The sequence below is a fragment of the Drosophila busckii genome, chromosome 3R (assembly GCF_011750605.1).
Source record: "Drosophila busckii strain San Diego stock center, stock number 13000-0081.31 chromosome 3R, ASM1175060v1, whole genome shotgun sequence".
Classification (NCBI taxonomy): Eukaryota; Metazoa; Arthropoda; class Insecta; order Diptera; family Drosophilidae; genus Drosophila; species Drosophila busckii.
The window spans coordinates 21,430,688-21,447,814 of NC_046607.1; the positions used below are offsets into that span (position 1 = coordinate 21,430,688).

The 17,127-nt window shown below is 37.1% G+C and overlaps 8 protein-coding genes across 8 annotated transcripts; 3 read left to right on the forward strand and 5 right to left on the reverse strand.

The window, feature by feature from the left end:
• Window positions 1–1,302: 1,302 nt before the first annotated feature.
• LOC108602232 (pachytene checkpoint protein 2 homolog) lies at window positions 1,303–2,710 on the reverse strand. The gene is made up of 3 exons (XM_017990280.1): window positions 2,628–2,710; window positions 2,206–2,572; window positions 1,303–2,142 (listed from the first exon to the last, which is right to left on the reverse strand). Exons 1-3 carry the CDS (start codon window positions 2,693–2,695, stop codon window positions 1,312–1,314), a joined length of 1,266 nt encoding a protein of 421 aa, XP_017845769.1. The 5' UTR covers window positions 2,696–2,710; the 3' UTR covers window positions 1,303–1,311.
• Window positions 2,711–2,862: 152 nt separating this feature from the next.
• LOC108602044 (28S ribosomal protein S18a, mitochondrial) lies at window positions 2,863–3,485 on the reverse strand. The gene is made up of 2 exons (XM_017990052.1): window positions 3,382–3,485; window positions 2,863–3,268 (listed from the first exon to the last, which is right to left on the reverse strand). The coding sequence occupies exons 1-2, from the start codon at window positions 3,476–3,478 to the stop codon at window positions 2,898–2,900; spliced, it is 468 nt and encodes a 155-aa protein (XP_017845541.1). The 5' UTR covers window positions 3,479–3,485; the 3' UTR covers window positions 2,863–2,897.
• A 71-nt stretch (window positions 3,486–3,556) lies between these two features.
• LOC108602043 (protein KRTCAP2 homolog) lies at window positions 3,557–4,247 on the forward strand. Its single transcript, XM_017990051.1, has 3 exons — window positions 3,557–3,650; window positions 3,713–4,016; window positions 4,077–4,247. The coding sequence occupies exons 1-3, from the start codon at window positions 3,572–3,574 to the stop codon at window positions 4,192–4,194; spliced, it is 501 nt and encodes a 166-aa protein (XP_017845540.1). The 5' UTR covers window positions 3,557–3,571; the 3' UTR covers window positions 4,195–4,247.
• On the reverse strand, window positions 4,244–5,317 carry LOC108602042. Its single transcript, XM_017990049.1, has 4 exons — window positions 5,196–5,317; window positions 4,738–5,130; window positions 4,413–4,688; window positions 4,244–4,345 (listed from the first exon to the last, which is right to left on the reverse strand). Exons 1-4 carry the CDS (start codon window positions 5,232–5,234, stop codon window positions 4,253–4,255), a joined length of 801 nt encoding a protein of 266 aa, XP_017845538.1. The 5' UTR covers window positions 5,235–5,317; the 3' UTR covers window positions 4,244–4,252.
• A 1,476-nt stretch (window positions 5,318–6,793) lies between these two features.
• On the forward strand, window positions 6,794–11,767 carry LOC108603810 (protein krasavietz). The gene is made up of 9 exons (XM_017992913.1): window positions 6,794–6,993; window positions 7,446–7,517; window positions 7,585–7,761; window positions 7,825–7,925; window positions 8,362–8,500; window positions 8,781–8,946; window positions 9,176–9,419; window positions 9,483–9,825; window positions 10,595–11,767. Exons 2-9 carry the CDS (start codon window positions 7,457–7,459, stop codon window positions 10,630–10,632), a joined length of 1,269 nt encoding a protein of 422 aa, XP_017848402.1. The 5' UTR covers window positions 6,794–6,993; window positions 7,446–7,456; the 3' UTR covers window positions 10,633–11,767.
• On the reverse strand, window positions 11,395–14,181 carry LOC108603811 (V-type proton ATPase subunit E). The gene is made up of 5 exons (XM_017992914.1): window positions 14,089–14,181; window positions 13,881–13,995; window positions 12,999–13,211; window positions 12,604–12,930; window positions 11,395–12,540 (listed from the first exon to the last, which is right to left on the reverse strand). Exons 2-5 carry the CDS (start codon window positions 13,911–13,913, stop codon window positions 12,433–12,435), a joined length of 681 nt encoding a protein of 226 aa, XP_017848403.1. The 5' UTR covers window positions 13,914–13,995; window positions 14,089–14,181; the 3' UTR covers window positions 11,395–12,432.
• Window positions 14,182–14,515: 334 nt separating this feature from the next.
• LOC108601748 (splicing factor 3A subunit 3) lies at window positions 14,516–16,178 on the forward strand. Its single transcript, XM_017989671.1, has one exon. The coding sequence runs from the start codon at window positions 14,616–14,618 to the stop codon at window positions 16,125–16,127; it is 1,512 nt and encodes a 503-aa protein (XP_017845160.1). The 5' UTR covers window positions 14,516–14,615; the 3' UTR covers window positions 16,128–16,178.
• On the reverse strand, window positions 16,144–16,735 carry LOC108601749. Its single transcript, XM_017989673.1, has 2 exons — window positions 16,651–16,735; window positions 16,144–16,592 (listed from the first exon to the last, which is right to left on the reverse strand). Exon 2 carries the CDS (start codon window positions 16,549–16,551, stop codon window positions 16,180–16,182), a length of 372 nt encoding a protein of 123 aa, XP_017845162.1. The 5' UTR covers window positions 16,552–16,592; window positions 16,651–16,735; the 3' UTR covers window positions 16,144–16,179.
• Between the last annotated feature and the right edge of the window lie 392 nt (window positions 16,736–17,127).

Genomic DNA, 17,127 nt, shown 5'->3' on the forward strand with positions numbered 1-17,127 from the left:
AACGCGAAGTCAGTCTGAGGCAAGCCAATAGGGCACTGCACATTGTCGTCCACTATTATTGAATTCCAACATGCACATGCACACACAATAGTGTATAAAAAAGTACTCAGACCAATTGGCATGTGTGTGTGGGTGAATGCAGCCAACGGATTAGCTGCGGAGTATCTCAGGCAACTTTGCCTGTGGTTTTGAGAGTATTGCAAAAACTTCAAAATGTGCAAGCATGGAAACAACATTTGTCAATATTTTATAGTTAAAGTCACGTTTATTGGAAGCCGCTTGAATAAACGCAAACCTATCAGTTACATATAACAATCAACTTTTCAGCGAGTTGGGCCACAGACTAAAATAGTTTGAAGGCTTTACACAAAATTCAGAAAAATCAAGGCCTACCGCAGGAATTTTAATTGAATGAAAATTGCTCACAAAACTTTTCTAGCCCTGCTCAAATTTATAAATACATACATAGTTGACTTTGAAATCCGAGAGTGACAGCAAATCGTTACCAACATTTCTTAATAATAATTTAAATTATTAGTTAATTTTACATAATTTGACAATGAGCGCACAAGAATTTGCCAATGCAAACAAACTGGAGTCTAATGATGCTACTGCTGACCAGGCAGTTGCTACACCAAGCCTTGAGCCAGCGCTCAGTGAGCTTATTCGTCGTGAAGTTTGCAGGCTCTTGACAGCGCCCGGCTTTAAAAGTGAAATGGCCAAGGAGTTAATGCTTATGCCGCAAAATGAACAAAAAAGCCAGCAGGACATCAACATAGAAAAATTGCAGGCCATTGAAGCACAGCTGGAAACGCTTAACAAGCGCATTGATCAATTAGTTGAACATTTAATTAACAATAAGCACGTTAGCAAGCAAAGGGGAAAAGCTACTAATTACAAAATCCGCCGTAATCTAATTTGCATGTTCAAAAATTCGAATGATGATTTCAATAGTTCAACGTGCAGCATTCAACAGAGCAAAGGAGAAACACAGCTAGATCGATCACATGAATCAAAACGAAGCGCGGAGGATCCATTAGAAACATTTTGCTTACAGAAAAAGTCGCCATTAGATAAATCAAAAAACGATTTAAAACGCATCGCAGCTGAACGTCGACAATATAATGCAAACATGCTGGTGTACCGTAAGTCCTCCTATAGTCTGCAGTTGAACCAACGAGTTCACGGTTTTTTGCAAGCTTGCGGAGTGGCACGCTTTGAGTAACAATAGCCTTAAGTCTAAATGAAGAAAACAATTTTCTCACTTTGAGTTGTATGTAATAAAAAAAAATACAGAAAAAACAATCAATCTTAAAGATTTTCTTGTTTCAATTCTTGCTGTTCTTGAAGATGTTGATCTAGAGCCATGTGCATTGCCTGCAGAAAATCCAATAGCCCTATCTTAGTTTGTAATTCAAATATATTCCAGTTCATATGATGCGCATGAGCCAAAAGCGGCATCTTCCTTAATGTGCGTCCACTCAGACCAATACTATTAGTTGCCAAAGTAGTAAGCAGGCTCTCAACTTGCGCATCCTGTCCTGGTTCGCCATTTATCAGAATGCCTCTATCCATTAATTCTTGTAGCATTGACGTATAAATCGATTTGATGGCTGCAGCAGCTGGAAAGCCAATAAATTGGCGTATGTCAGCCCGATCCAAAAACGCCATATCAATGCTCTGGGCCAGGTTTGAGGTGGCCAGGACCAGCACGTTCGAATATGATTTGATCTCGTCCAACTGTGTAAGCACCGCATTAACGACTCGCATAGCATCGCGCGGCTCATTGCTGCTCATGGCACTGCGTGCATAAGCCAGTGATTCCACCTCATCTATAAGGACGCAAACCAAGTTATGCTTATCCGCCAGTAGCTCTCTTATTTTAAGAAATAAGCTCGCTACGAGCTTGCCGCTCTCCGAAAACCATTTGGAAAACAGACTGTGGCTGTTTATCTCAATGAGATGAGTATACGCAAAGCAGCCTTGCATGCGAATGGATAACTTTTGAGCAATCGCCTTGCTGAGACTAGTCTTACCAGTGCCTGGTGGACCGTGTAGCAAGATAAGCCGATTACAAGCAATTACATTGCTGTTGACACCATGTTGCGAAAAGTTTAGCGCAGACAAGGCGAACTTTAACAGCTGTAAATACATATAGAGTAGTTAAATAAAGTGAAAATAGCGTATTTAGCTGCGATAGCAAACCTTTTCCTTCAGTCCTGGCTCATAGATTAAATTCTCCCAGAGACCAGCAAACTCCTGTGCAGGCAATAGTACATGATTAGCAGCTACAACACTATCAATGTTATCCTCATCACCCTCGCCGCTGAACAAGGCTGTGTCCAAATGCATTTCTGGCCGCTGAGTCATGTAGAAATGAAAACAAAACTCGCACTTAGCTAAGTCCGTAAGCAGAGCGTCATGATCTCCATTGTCCTTCTCCAACAAAATTGATTGAACCGACTGCAATTCGATGCTAGGTGAAAATGTCGCATTCCAACACACCGATGGAGTCGATCGTAGGTAGTCTTCCAAATCCTTCTCAATAGCCGCACGAATTGTCTGTATTCTTCTACAATACAAGCGACTTTAGTAAATTTCCCATTTTTACAGCATTGTTAACTCACTGTTCACTGCGGTGCAAGCGCACTTCAACGTGTACTGTGTTGCTGCTATTTAACTTCGTTAAATTCATTTTATTTAATAATCGCGCCGAATTCAAGAAACAATAATACAAAAAATGCCACATACAATGTGACCATATATTCTAAGCACCGAAATACCAAATAACGGGCAGTGGCGCCATGGGCAGATAAGGCCGGTTAACGGCATAATAAAACCAGAAGTAATGTTTAACGACAGTAAAATGTACAAATTATTTATTTCTATAGCCAGCATTAATATTTTATCGTTGACTCCAAGAAGTACTTGTTGAATTTGCGCCAGCCAAAACGCTTTTTCGGATCTTTTTTGCTCCATGCAGGATTAAGATTGGGCATCAAACCGGCCTTTTGGCACATAGTTACCAGCGTTCCAATCTTCTTCTGCTGCCTGTGGCACAATCCTGTTATACGTCTAGGCAACATGCATCCATCAGATCTGACATATTGTGATAATATGAGAACATCGGTGTGTTTTATATCCAGACCCAGAGAGCACTCTGGACAGAATCTCTTGTCACAGGCGGACTGCAGCATAGTCTCTGCCCGTGGTGACACCACGTTTACTCCCTCGTAGACCACTGCATTATCCTCACGCTTCTCCTGAACTACGAAAAACCAAATGCGAATTCAAAACAAACAGCAACAGCGAGCACGTTATGAAACATACTATGTATGTACATTCGTGCAAATCGTAAACATTCAATAAATTTCAACTTACTTTCTTTTAATAACAACGGCGCAGTTGTTGAAATGCCTCGGGACTGCCACAGCGAACATCTGAATGTGTTATTTGCAGCCTTTATAAGAAAACTCATCGTTTTACTTTATAGGTAATAATATATACGTAAGTTGCAAGTGCAAAATACCGATGGTGTTTTGGTATTTTATATCGGATACACTCAGCTGCAATGTTGCTCAAACTTGTACATCGATATACTTTACCATCTCCAATATATACAACAATTGAATTTTCATCCGGCAAAATGTGTAGGTGGCTTTGTTTTTATCAATGGTCAACATACTAAGTTTTTAACATTGTTATATTATAGCACAAGCAACAGGTGTTACATCCAAGAGCCCCCTAATCTCAGCTATAATCTCTGGCATACTCAGCTTGGTTATTTTTGTATCGCTACGCTTCTATGCCCATTTGTTTACCACGCAGCTAAACATTTTATTGGGCGGATATCTTTATTCATGGCTCTTCATATTAGGGCTCACTTGTTTGTCCAATGCTGAGATGGTCATATTTGGTCCCGAGTTTCAAGCCAAGCTTATACCAGAAATATCTTTGTGTCTATCACTAACAGTTTGTGCAGCAGCTTTTGTGCACCGTGTGTGTGCAACAACTTGGTAAGCTTATAAAATCATTGTAAAATAACTATAAGCAAATAATACTAATATCAATTTTAGTATACTCTTCTCATTAGTGGGATTGTATTTCTTAAATCGAATCTCTACAAGCTACTACTCGACCGCAGCGGTTACTGTGGAAGGCCATCAACGCAAAAGCGGCAAAAAATTCAAATAAATACAACTACAATTATACATGAATAAATATATATACAATTACATCTAGAGTGTTTATATTATGCAGAAGGTTCATTTCCAGCTTCAGAAGTTACTTCGGTTCCCGATTCACTTAAAAAGTTTAGAATATTAAAGTCAATGAATCGTAGGAGCTAAAATGAAGCATATGTATCTATTAAAGTCAATACTCTTTGAACAAATTCGAATATTAGTAGTCACCTCTGCACTTTGCCTACTGCTGTCATTTTTATGCTTCTCGCCTAGCCTATTTCGTAGTGTTTTAAACCAATTACTCATCTCCAGCTCCGTTTCTCCCTGGGGTAACTCAAAACCGCGATAACCAGCTTGTTTAAGCGCTGCGTTGTTTGTGTTTAGTGCAGCCGTGGTCAAAATCAAGCTAAAGCTTCGTACAAATATATAGATCTTTAGCAGCGACCATTCACCCAAAATCTCCGTCATGTCCATTGCTTTAATCATTTGATAGACTTCTGAAATCTAAAATACACAAAAGTGAAAAGACAAATGCAATGCTGAATATACTTACACTTCGATATATATGCATCACTATGGGAGGAGACCTCGTCAAGTCGGCAATAAATGATCGCAGTAAGGACAACGATATAAATTTTCCAGTCTCACTAGCAATTATAATATGGGGCATATAGGCAAGTAAATATAACATGTAATCAAAGTCTTCGGGTTCCTCCTCCTTTAGACTGGCTAAATGCTTAAACGTCTCCAGCAGCTCCCGTGTGGCATAGTGGATCATGGTTGGCTTTAACATATCAGAGTAATTGAAGCTCTCGCTTAGAATTTCCAATCGTTTGCTTTGCATTTCCCGATCCAGAAGAAGCAACATTATTGTTGCCGAGTACGTGCATACCAATTCCTCCAGGTTAAGTGGATTCTTGAGAGCCTTCAATATAATTGCACTGAGCTGAAAAAATAACATAAACACAACGTTCAACAATTGTAAACATAAAAGTCCCTAAACTACTCTACCATTTGGCCTTTAGCCTGATTTTTGTTTTCGTCTTCCATAGCAAGCTCAACCGAAAACCTCTCGAGCGGGCGTATCTTATGAATAACATCTTGTAATTTTAAATATTCTAAATTCTTTAAATTTAAATCTATCATTGCAAATATTCACGCAAAACATAGACGATTATTTGATAGCCCGTGACTTATCGATTCATCGCTCTAAGTTGTAGTTGTTCAATTGATTAGTTAATATTCCACAGTTCACGGCTTAATTTATATCGAGCTTGTGAACAAAATACTAGTGTTCCCATATGAATAATTTGATATCGAAATAATTCTGAACGATTTCGATACGACTCAATCGTTTTCACACCTCGAAGTACAGGCGAGCAGACAGATTTTCAACAAAACAGCTTTTTTTGTTTTATAACCGTAAGTACATAATTTAAATAGTTTTTTTTTTTATAAAATGTGTATATATACGTTTATATGGTATATAATTTGCTACCTAGTAAATAAACACGCGTTTGGCCTCCATATAGCAAGGCATGTATGCATACATATTGATGTTCATCTTCTATGTGCACATTGGTGCAAAAGTGTGTGTGTAAATAAGTGACATTAAAGAAAGGTTATAATGAATACGTCCATGTGTCTATTGTTTTCTAGAAAAATCGTTCGTTTTGCTGCCTTAAGCTTTAATAGATAATCAATAAAATTCATCCAACGCAACTGTACTCTTATTTAAATACGAGGTACTAAAAGTTCGTTCCCCTTATCAAGTGCAACGCACAATACATACTGACTTGTGTATGTACGCATACATACACAATTATGACTAATTTGTTTGTGCACACAAGAATGTGATTAATTTTAAAGCAGAAGTCTTTCAATACGTTTTCAAAGTCGTGTAAAATTAAACCTCGAAAATTACTTGGGTCCCAGATACCAATGTATATATATATATGTATATATATATATATGTATATATATATATATGTACATCAGAGTTGATGGAATGTCATATGCTAAAAAAGCTGAATTTAATTTCTAAAAATATTTTAATTTGTAGTGGGGGTTTGTTACTTTTAGCGCCTTGCTGTGTTAAAATTTATAATTTGTTCCATTCTTAGCAACTTCAAAATAGCTAAATCTAGCTATAAAATTACTACGATTTCAACACTGACATGCGTACTGATATGCAACAAAATGGCTGCCGACCACATGTCGAAGCCGTGTTGCAATCGTTATCGGCAAAATCGTTTGTCATTTTCTTGCTGAGTTTCTTTTGACAAAGTTGTGCGCGCAGAAAACGAGGCGCCCAGACGTCAAAACACTTTAACAAAAAAGCATATATATGTAGGTATATAACTACATATGTATATAGTAACCGATTGTGATACTTGTAAAAATAGAATTTTGACAAACGCTGAGAAATTCATATTAAAGAAATTGTTAAAGTTAATACAAAAAGCAACAAAAAAATACGTTTCAGCAATAAATTCTGCGGGTTGCTCTTTGTCTCCCTCTCTCTTTCAACTGTTGAGTGTACGTGTGTGCGTGCGTGTCATTTTTAGAGAAAAATTTAAAGAAAGTTTACAGCAGTTAGAAAATAAATAGAAATTAACGCTGAACGTTTGTCTCGTTAGTCACGTTGTTGTGAGCATTGTATAAAATATATGTAAAGAAAAAGCAATTGACTCGCATTTAACCTCGCAACCACATTTAGCGCGCTCACACATATACTATTGCATATAGAGTCAATCGAGGACACGCGGGAGCTAAAACCTTAGTTAATTTTATTTCATAAAGAGAAAGTGTAAGTGCTATGTTTTCCCAATGTATATTAGAGGTCTAAGTGCAAGTTGTACATTGACCTCAATTCTGTAAATTCCTTTTCAGCGAATTTCACTTCGTATATACATATATATGATGTTTCTCACTTTGATTTTTTATACGCTCTCCGGCATTATCAAACAGTAAAAACTAATACATATATATAAATATATATATGTGAAAAACACACATACATAACCCATTCGCACACTCATATGTGAACCGCTCGCACATACAACGATGATCGAGCAAAGCCAGCAAATTAAATTTTAGGTTAGATAGCGTTGGCACTTTTTTTTTTAAATTCAGGGTGTTCAAGTTGTTCTCAACATTTAACCTAGTAATTTGTGTCACGTCATACATCTCAAGTGTATGCATATTTAAAGAAAAATATCAACTAAAGTTCATAAATATATATATTTCTTTTATCTACAGCAATTTATTGTATGAGTCAAAAAACTGAAAGACCAGTGCTATCAGGTCAACGCATCAAGACCAGAAAAAGAGGTAAGACAATTTAAATGCAATTTCAAAATGTATTGTTATTTAAAATCATTTTGATGTTGTCTATTAGATGAAAGAGAAAAATATGACCCAACGGGCTTCCGTGATGCGGTCATTGCTGGTCTCGAAAAAACTGAAGGCGACTTGGATCAAATCTCTAAATATCTAGACAGTGCAGGCAACAAGCTCGATTATCGTCGTTACGGTGAAGTGCTGTTTGATATACTTATTGCTGGTGGTTTATTAGGTAAGTGCCAAGAACTTCTTTATTAGCTCTCAACTTGACATTGAATACGATCTTGATTTTCAGTCCCTGGCGGTTCTATATCTCAAGATGGCGACAAGCCACGCACAAATTACTGCATCTTTGATGCACCCGAAGATATGGAAGCAATGCGCAACCATGAACAGGTTTGTAAATATATTTGTCAATATAATATTGATTGTTAAAGTACATAATGATCATTGTAATTCCTGCATATTATTAGAACCGGTTATTCACATTTAATTTTTATAATCGGTGTCAAAATATGCGAAATGAAACGCTACATTTTACTTGACTTTAGCATTTGCCCAAATCAAATCTTAAAGATTTCTTATGTTTGCGACATTCAAATAAACAAAGATATTTATGTACTTTTAACAGTCGCTGCCGCATATTATTAGAACTGATTATTAGTGTTAATTATATTTTAATCGGTGTCAAAATATGCAAAATGAAACGCGACATTTTACTTGCCTTTGATTTTGATAACACTCAAAATTCGGAGTTTTCTATTGTTGCAACAATAACACTGCACATATAAGGAGTGGTCAACTAATTCATGTATTTGTGTTTATTCTGCAGGTGTTTGTCAAACTCATCAGACGGTATAAGTACCTTGAGAAAATGTTCGAAGAGGAAATGGGTAAAGTTCTGTTGTTCGTAAAAGGCTTTACGCCAAGTGAACGTATCAAACTTGCGCGCATGACTGCGCTCTGGTTAGGTAAGCATACTCAAAACGATGACCTATTTAATGCACATATACTATACATGCATCCTTCAAAAGTCAGCTGTTTTACTTGTTGAGCTATAACAAATTGTTGTACACTCACAAAACCCAGTTGGCTTATAATAAACTAACGCTTGGTATACTGACTTTTGCTAAGCAATAAAAACCAGCTGCAAAAGGCACGAGCCCAAGGACACCATTAGAAAATATCTCTACACTTGACACTATCTGTATCTATACGCACGCTAACAACATATTTTCCTTATATTTTTAGTTAATGGCTCTGTACCGCCAAATGTTTTGCATGTGCTAAACAATGAGCATCTAATCAAGGATGGCATTGCTCTTGAATTTTTATTGGAGCTCTTTTTGACGTTCAAACAAGAGAAGGGCATCGCATATCTAATACAGGCGCTTAAGAAAGGTGGACTGGAAAGCAAGTAAGTTTCTCTGTTGCATATACCATTTGATTCGGAAAGTTCTCAGGAAGATGCACAAGTTCTCTTTTTGTGTATCCTTAATTGATTTTCCTAGATTAAATTTAGGGAATGTAATGCATAACGCAAATAAACTATGATTTATATGGGTGCTCATTAGATTTCAAACAACAACTACGTCTCATTACTATTGTTGTAGTATTTTAACCAACAAATTTGTATTGTATTTTAGACTTATGGACTTTTTCCCACCAAACAAACGTACTGAGGAATATTTTAAACAAGTTTTTCTTGACAAAGAACTAAATGAGATCGTTAAATTGCATAAGGCACAGGCCAGCCAGGAGGCCAAACGTGAACTACAGCAAACTCTTATCGATGATATTAATGACGAGAAAGCACATAATGAAATAACGTCTGATATCAAGGAGTTTGCTCTACGCAACAACATTCCTGATCATGAAATTATCGTTATTGTAAGTGAAAACAAAGCAACAAGGAGAGATAAACGGATTTTACGTTTGTACTTTAAATTTTAGATTTGGTCCACTATCATGTCATTGGGAGAATGGAATAAGAAGGAGGAGCTTGTCACCGATCAAGCTGTCCGCCATCTGAAGGCATATTGCCCACTTATGCAAGCATTTGCTTCAACAGATCGTTCAGAAATGGCGTTGATCTTGAAGGTGCAAGAGTTCTGCTATGAAAACATGAATTTTATGAAGGCGTTCCAAAAGATCATATTGCTGTTCTACAAAACCGAAGTACTGTCTGAGGAGAACATACTGCGCTGGTATAAGGATAGTCATTCTACCAAGGGCAAGATGCATTTCCTTGAACAAATGCGTAAATTTATTGAATGGCTACAATCGGCCGAAGAAGGTTAGTATTTAGAAACCGTATTTAAATGATCTAAACAATTTGTTTGCAATTTTTTGAGAAGGATTTTTCCTTGATAATAATCATTGGGAATAATCTGTGTACCAAATTGCCAAAGCAATTGGGTTTTTTGCTTGCCTTTTTGTTTTAATTACCATAAACTCACAAGGCCAATGAAAACCTGCACATATCCATATTATTACGTACTAAATTTGTATATATTAGCAATTTTTGAGAAGGATATTTCCTTGATTTTATGGTCATTAGGAATCATCTGTGTACTAAATTGCCAAAGCAATTGGGTTTTTTGCTTGCCTTTCTGTTTTTCAACTGCCATAAACTTACTAGGCCAATGAAAACCTGCACACCCTCTTTTGAGTTCATTTATAGATCTGTACACAAAGTATGCACATTTCTCTTACTAAGTTTTAATGTATATAGATCTTTAAAACTCTATGTACAATTTGCTAGAGCAAAAGAATGATTGGGTGTCCATATAACTAAATATAGTTAAACTTGGCCAATAATCGTTCAGACAGTCTAGTTACAATACTATAACTACGTGCGCATATTACTCATACACTTTAAAAGGGCTATCTTTAGTAGATTGCAATCTTGTAGAAAATATGCCAGAGCAAAAGAGTGATTGGGTGTCCATATAACTAAATATAGTTACGTTTGGCCAATAATCGTTCGGACAATTTCAGATATATTATATATTGACATGTGTTCGTTAGAAACTTATTAATATTTATTTTGTTTTAAATTTTAGAATCTGAGTCCGAGGATGATCAGAAGTTGGGCGATTAACAAGGGCAATGTCAACAGCCTGAAACAACAACAGAGCCACCACCACTACCCCCATTGTAATTCACATTTCAACAGCCAACCGAACTACACTTCCATTTGGATATTTATCTAGATGTAAACAAGACCTATGCACTCTGCAATAAATTAAAGAGAGGAGACTCACAGAAAGAGAGAGGGAGGAAGCCAAGCCGCAAAATTCGAAATTTACTGTACACAGTTAAATTTTTTTTTACATAACGCTTTCTCCACTTGAAATTTTTAATTATTTTCTTTAAAGTGAGCTATACATATAATATTTAAAAGAATTCCAAAAAAAAAATAACTGAATATAGTTGTCAATAATAATCTCTCCGAAAACAATGTTCTGTATAAAGAATAGATAATTTATCACTTTCAATAATGGAACAGGCAATTATTTTAAGTTACTTCTGGTCAGAATTTATTGAAAATAGCATATGAAATTTATATATATTTGACTGATATACAACTGTATATACAAATAATGTCTTGCGGAACAACACATAAACACAATCAATGCAGAAATGGGGAAAAATAAAGAATAAATCATAAAATATTTCACAAAAAACATATGCATAAAATAAATAAATGAAAAAAATGATCAACAAAGACAACAATCTGGTTTTTATGAAGAATGGAGGAGTCTTTACGATGCTAAAGAGTTTGGGCTGCATAGTCAAACAAATTGGGGTTTGTTTTAGGAAATACTGTTTTTATTCAACATAAGTTTTTATTTAGGTGTAATTTTATTGTAGTTGTATGTATTTCAAGTTACTCGGTGTTATTATAATGCATATGCTATTGATCTATGCTAAGATTTTTACTTGAACTCACATATTTAAATACAATTATGATTGCATGGATCAGATATTAACGTGCGATTAAAAGTGATACGACAAAGCGGCAGCTTAACATATATAAATAATTTGAAGTAACTAATTTCCATTTTTTTTGTTTTTGGTAATTATATACGTATACGATTTATATGAATTGGAAGCAGGTTAAACAGGATACAATTAACAAATTTAGCAAGTTTTTATTATATTTATGGGGCCACTTGGCAATACTTCGATAACTTGGCGTGCATGAATAAATGTAACTTTGTCAAACAACAACAGACATGATTAATGATTATTATAGTTAACAGTGCCAGTCACAAGTGCGCAAGTGTACATTGTCCTCGGGCCAGCGAAATGCAGTTGATTATTTCGTTGAGCCGCAGGACAATAATGCTGATTGTACGCTTGCGCAGCCTGGGAGTGGCACAGAATGCTGCCGCTGATGTCACACACATATTGTATTCAAATATTTCTTTATAACATTTCTAAAAAGGAAGATAACAAAAATCAACGATAGTATATATATATATGTATAAACTGTCCAGCAAAAAATATACAAACAAGGGCAAAACAAAATACACATTCGCAATGGCAAATTTAAAAAATGGACCGCAATGAGGAATGTTATTATAAATTAACAAACTCATTCTAAGGATTTAGATTAATCTGTCACATCTTCGAAAATGGTGAGTTGTAAATATTGGCAAATACGTAAATAACTTATAATTGTAGCATACATATTTGAACAAATCATTTGTTGTTTTCGCAATTTCAATATAAAACGACAACGACAATAATAATTACAGTACAATTTATAGTTTGAATGAGTTGAAAATATCAAGTTTTTTCTGCAGTTTTTTTTCTTCTTTCTTTTCAAAATGTGGGTTGTTGTTATTATCTTGAACTTTTGTTTTGTATTTTTTGTTGTTACTTAATTAAACATTTAATCGGTGAATTTGCGATTAACGTTGCGACCAAATAGAGCGTTACGAATTTCTGGCACAAGTTGCTGTGAAATCAACTCTAATCTGGACTCCAGGGTATTGGGAACCTAGATAAAGTTATATTATTTAACAAAAATGTTGTTTAACTATTGGTATCATCAGTCTCTTACCTTGATGCGTCCATTTAAAGCCAACAGCTCAACACCTCCGCATGCGTCGGCTGACAGATATTCTTTCTCATCAATGTACAACTCAACATCCTGCTTCATTTGGGATTTGTACTGCTCAGCAGCATCGTGGAGCACATCGCGCACCAGCGACACATCAACTTCACGACAGCGCAAGGTTACTTTAGGCTCCATCACCTGGTAGAGTCCTTGCACAATAAGCTTGGTCAAGACGGTCTTGTATTCGCCCTGGTTTTTAGTGACTTCGCCCAGGCGTTTGCGGGCCTCATCGAGTACGCTGCTCACATGATCCTCACGCACTTTAAGCACCTGTCAATTAAAAACAAATATAATGAAAATCTTTGACGAGCTGTAGAGTTTTAAGACTGATGTCAGACCTTGAGGCGAGCCTGATTAAGCATGTTTGATGACTGAATTTTCTTTTGCAGCTCAACCTGCTTCTCCTTCTTCTCATAATACTCCATGATCTTGAGACGCTGCTGCTGGACGAGACGGCCCTTCTCAATATTGAACTCTTCTTCGGCCTTTGCATCGATCTCTTCGGCTTTTTCATTGGCCTCCTGCTCAATGAATGCCATCATGTGTTTGATCTGAATTTGAATAAAAACAATAAGTCTTTAGTTTTTTAAACAATAAGATACAATACCTAGCTCATTTTTTTTAGCTTCAGCGCTTATCACATGATTAGACGCTGCTGCAGCAAATTTGTTACGTACAATTACAAAAGTACTGCATACGGCACGGAGTCCAGTTATGCATATATGTAGCTACTTTGCCGTAATCCATTATCAATGTAACCACTTAATTTATTTTATTTAAATTGTTAACTTATAACATTGAAAACGCAGTCGTGTGACAAATGTCACCAGTGGAGCTACTTTTGCGATACAGTAGCTGTCTCGCTCCCACTCACAGGTGTAGGCAATGGTGTACTTGCGTGTCAAGTCACATGACCAATAAACATTTCAGCCTCATGTCTTACAGTTTTTAACTTTACATTTTAAAACACAATATTGAACAGCTGTGGTGATGTTAACTTGTAAAACACAATGCATACTATATATGCATGGTCGCTAAGCAGCTGCGAACTGCATATGTTTGCTGTAAAATTCACATGACTCGCGCAAACATCCCATGACTGCGCCCAGCAAAAGTGTTGTCAAATTCTTATTGGCATTGATAATAACACTTTCTTTTGTAGTTAACAATCCAATTTTCGACTTCCTACACAATTTCTTTATGTTTTCCATGTTATTTACCTGTTTTTGTACATCAGCATCGCTTAAAGCCATCTTGAGGGATTTTTTTTTTCACTTGTGCAAAACCGAAAACGAAATTCAATTGTTCCGAAGGAATTCACGTACTACTGTATGCCTGTAAATATATTAATTTGATGTAATGTTTATCCAAATTACACAACCCGCACAGTGAATTTACTAAAAACTAAAATCTGAATGAAAAATATACTTGCAGTGCGAGTGCCTTTTGTCCGTCGTCTAAAAATTTTCACAGTTTTCACGAAATCATATGATTTACTTCGTGACCAAAATTATGTGACCGTTCAAAGTTAGCACATATTATCCATATTATTGTGCAAACAGTGCAGCGATATAAATGCAATAAGTGCGAACGAGATAAAATATTCCAATTATAATTTGCTCTGTTAAGACCAGTGTTGCGAAATTTAGCGCGCTTTCAGTATTTTGTGTTTTCTATATAAGTTTAAATTAACTGCTCGTAAAAATAAAAATATTGATTTTAGATTGTAGTCCCAAGATAATAATCAAAATGACCCTAAAGTTTATAAAAGCATTGGTTATAACATACAAAAAATTGCAGCACTGGTAGGACCAATAAAATGAAGAAACTGAGCACCCTGTGTTACAAAAGTATCGTGCCTTAAAAATCTTCGGCACTGTCATCCGCGCGTTGCTAAGAAAAAGCGAAAATTTTGTTTTCGTTGTATATTTTACGAATTATAAATAAATAACAGCATGGAGACGCTCTTGGAGCAGCAGCGTCGATACCATGAGGAGCGCGAGCGTCTTATCAAACTGATGGTCGACGAGCATGCCACGAAAAAGGCCGGCGAAAAGGAAAGAATTTTCAGTGAGCACCGGCTAAAGTATCTCATGGAACTGCACCACAATGCGAGCTCACAATTGCGAGATTTATATGAGGATAAGGACAATGAGCGCAAATCAGAAATTGCAGCGCTCTCCGGACCCAACGAGTTCAATGAATTTTATGCGCGCTTTAAACAAATCAAACAATTTTACAAATCCCATCCGGCTGAAGTGAGCGTGCCGCTGTCCGTAGAATTTGAGGAAATGATTAAAGTGTACAGCAATCCGGAGGAGATGGGCGCGCTTGTAGAGTTTACCGATGAGGAAGGGGGTGGACGTTACTTAGACTTGAATGAGTCCTATGAGCTCTATCTAAACTTACGTGGCGTTGAAAAGTTGGACTACATAACGTACATAACGTCCTTCGATCATGTGTTTGAAATAGCACGTGAGCGTAAGAATCGGGAGTATCGCAAGTATATCGAAACGCTAAATACCTATCTGCATAACTTTCTACTGCGCATACAGCCGCTGCTTGATCTTGAAGGCGAGCTAGTTAAGGTGGAGCTAGATTTTCAGCGGCAATGGCTGCAAGGTTCATTTCCTGGTTGGTCCGTAAAGGAGACTGAATCTGCGTTGGCAAATACCGGTGCACATTTGGATTTATCTGCATTTTCTAGTTGGGAAGAGCTGGCATCGCTAGGCCTGGATCGCCTGAAATCCGGGTTGATGGCTTTAGGGCTCAAATGTGGCGGCACCTTGGAGGAGCGTGCACAGCGACTATTTACCACCAAAGGCAAAACCACGCTGGATCCAGCCCTAATGGCCAAGAAACCCAATGCTAAGAATGCCAATGCACAGACACGTGAGCATGAACGCAATAAGGATATAGCGCAGTTGGAGGCACTGCTTTACAAATACGCTGAACTTTTATCGGACCAACGTGCAGCCACCAAGGAGAATGTGCAGCGTAAGCAGGCACGTACTGGTGGCGAGCGTGACGACAGCGATGCCGAGGCCAGCGAGTCGGACAACGATGATGATCCCGATGCAGATGATGTGCCCTTCAATCCGAAGAATCTACCACTAGGCTGGGATGGCAAGCCCATACCCTATTGGCTTTACAAGCTGCATGGCCTGAACATTAGTTATAATTGCGAAATATGTGGCAATTTCACCTATAAGGGACCAAAGGCATTTCAGCGTCATTTCGCCGAATGGCGTCATGCGCACGGTATGCGATGCCTTGGCATTCCAAATACGGCGCATTTCGCCAATGTGACCCAAATTGAAGACGCAATTACGTTGTGGGAAAAACTCAAGTCGCAAAAGCAAAGCGAACGCTGGATTGCTGATCAGGAGGAAGAGTACGAGGACTCCTTGGGCAATGTAGTTAATCGCAAGACATTTGAGGATCTGAAACGACAGGGCTTACTTTAAATAATATTTGTCTCGGCTTTTTGTAAACTTTTAATAAATTCAACAAGTATAGCTAAGAAACAATATGTGCCTCCATCTTTAAGCCCAAGCTCTCTATATTGACCAAAGGTAGTAGCTTGGCATTATGCTTCGTCTCGGTTGTTGTTATCATCCAGGGAAACTCCTGCTGTTGTGCATCCTGATTAAGCTGCGTAAATGATGACTGCGTGGTATGTATGTGCAGCTTAAATTTTGTCTGGGAACCAAGTGCTGGTAGAGTCTTGACGCGTTCCGCCAGCTTATAAAGCGCAGCGCTTAGCTCTTGCTCATATTCGTTTAAGTATCGATCTGAATTGAAGGTGCCACTTGTAGCGGGAGCTTGTAGCTCAAAGAAATATCTTTCCTTATTAACAATGTTCTCACTGTCGGTTTGGTATATCAGCATCTCGAGCTTCAACTTTAATTGGGATTCCAATAGGCTTCGCACTGTACGCAGCACATTGGTAATGTAATTGTTTAATGTTGGAAAACAAGTTATAAATACCGGCGTATTATAGACGCGTCTTTTTTTAAATATTTGTGCAGGATATACTCCACGTATATATAGAATATGATTTAACATAACTTCAATAGCTTCCACATGGATGGCAATAAGTTCCTCGGAATTCATTGCGCTTGAATTTGCTTCCAGTATTTTGTGTCATTTAAAAACTCTTGTTTCTTATCACAAACGATAGTTGCAGCTCGATATAAGCTGGTCACACTTTACGGCACACAGTTTGACGTTGTTTTGTGTACAATAAATTTGCGTGCAAAATTAAACAAGTTTAAAAGTGCTTAAGCAACGGTTTCAATGCCAAAATTAGCTTCTATTTATTAAAATTTAAGCGCTCCTGATCAATACTATGAGCAAAAGTTAAAATGTAGTTAAAGTGCGTGCTATACAGGCCATGCAAAAAACTATATAAAGTTACAGTTTGTGAAGCATTAGATGCTGTTGAAAACACCGATGCCAATGTAT

What these genes read in the sequence shown, in the direction of transcription:
- LOC108602232 (XM_017990280.1), bottom strand. Translation starts at nt 2,695, where the DNA reads ATGAATTTAACGAAGTTAAATAGCAGCAACACAGTACACGTTGAAGTG. An exon ending in CGCTTGCACCGCAGTGAACA is followed by an intron (nt 2,573 to 2,627) that starts GTGAGTTAACAA and finishes CTTGTATTGTAG; the next exon opens with AAGAATACAGACAATTCGTG. An exon ending in AGCCAGGACTGAAGGAAAAG is followed by an intron (nt 2,143 to 2,205) that starts GTTTGCTATCGC and finishes ATGTATTTACAG; the next exon opens with CTGTTAAAGTTCGCCTTGTC.
- LOC108602044 (XM_017990052.1), bottom strand. Translation starts at nt 3,478, where the DNA reads ATGAGTTTTCTTATAAAGGCTGCAAATAACACATTCAGATGTTCGCTG. An exon ending in GCCGTTGTTATTAAAAGAAA is followed by an intron (nt 3,269 to 3,381) that starts GTAAGTTGAAAT and finishes GGTTTTTCGTAG; the next exon opens with TTCAGGAGAAGCGTGAGGAT.
- LOC108602043 (XM_017990051.1), top strand. Translation starts at nt 3,572, where the DNA reads ATGTTGCTCAAACTTGTACATCGATATACTTTACCATCTCCAATATAT. An exon ending in ATTTTCATCCGGCAAAATGT is followed by an intron (nt 3,651 to 3,712) that starts GTAGGTGGCTTT and finishes GTTATATTATAG; the next exon opens with CACAAGCAACAGGTGTTACA. An exon ending in CGTGTGTGTGCAACAACTTG is followed by an intron (nt 4,017 to 4,076) that starts GTAAGCTTATAA and finishes TATCAATTTTAG; the next exon opens with TATACTCTTCTCATTAGTGG.
- LOC108602042 (XM_017990049.1), bottom strand. Translation starts at nt 5,234, where the DNA reads ATGGAAGACGAAAACAAAAATCAGGCTAAAGGCCAAATG. An exon ending in ATCAGGCTAAAGGCCAAATG is followed by an intron (nt 5,131 to 5,195) that starts GTAGAGTAGTTT and finishes TTATTTTTTCAG; the next exon opens with CTCAGTGCAATTATATTGAA. An exon ending in TGATGCATATATATCGAAGT is followed by an intron (nt 4,689 to 4,737) that starts GTAAGTATATTC and finishes TGTGTATTTTAG; the next exon opens with ATTTCAGAAGTCTATCAAAT.
- LOC108603810 (XM_017992913.1), top strand. Translation starts at nt 7,457, where the DNA reads ATGAGTCAAAAAACTGAAAGACCAGTGCTATCAGGTCAACGCATCAAG. An exon ending in TATTGCTGGTGGTTTATTAG is followed by an intron (nt 7,762 to 7,824) that starts GTAAGTGCCAAG and finishes CTTGATTTTCAG; the next exon opens with TCCCTGGCGGTTCTATATCT. An exon ending in AAAGGTGGACTGGAAAGCAA is followed by an intron (nt 8,947 to 9,175) that starts GTAAGTTTCTCT and finishes ATTGTATTTTAG; the next exon opens with ACTTATGGACTTTTTCCCAC.
- LOC108603811 (XM_017992914.1), bottom strand. Translation starts at nt 13,913, where the DNA reads ATGGCTTTAAGCGATGCTGATGTACAAAAACAG. An exon ending in ATGCTGATGTACAAAAACAG is followed by an intron (nt 13,212 to 13,880) that starts GTAAATAACATG and finishes ATTCAAATTCAG; the next exon opens with ATCAAACACATGATGGCATT. An exon ending in TTAATCAGGCTCGCCTCAAG is followed by an intron (nt 12,931 to 12,998) that starts GTCTGACATCAG and finishes TTTAATTGACAG; the next exon opens with GTGCTTAAAGTGCGTGAGGA.
- LOC108601748 (XM_017989671.1), top strand. Translation starts at nt 14,616, where the DNA reads ATGGAGACGCTCTTGGAGCAGCAGCGTCGATACCATGAGGAGCGCGAG.
- LOC108601749 (XM_017989673.1), bottom strand. Translation starts at nt 16,551, where the DNA reads ATGCTGATATACCAAACCGACAGTGAGAACATTGTTAATAAGGAAAGA.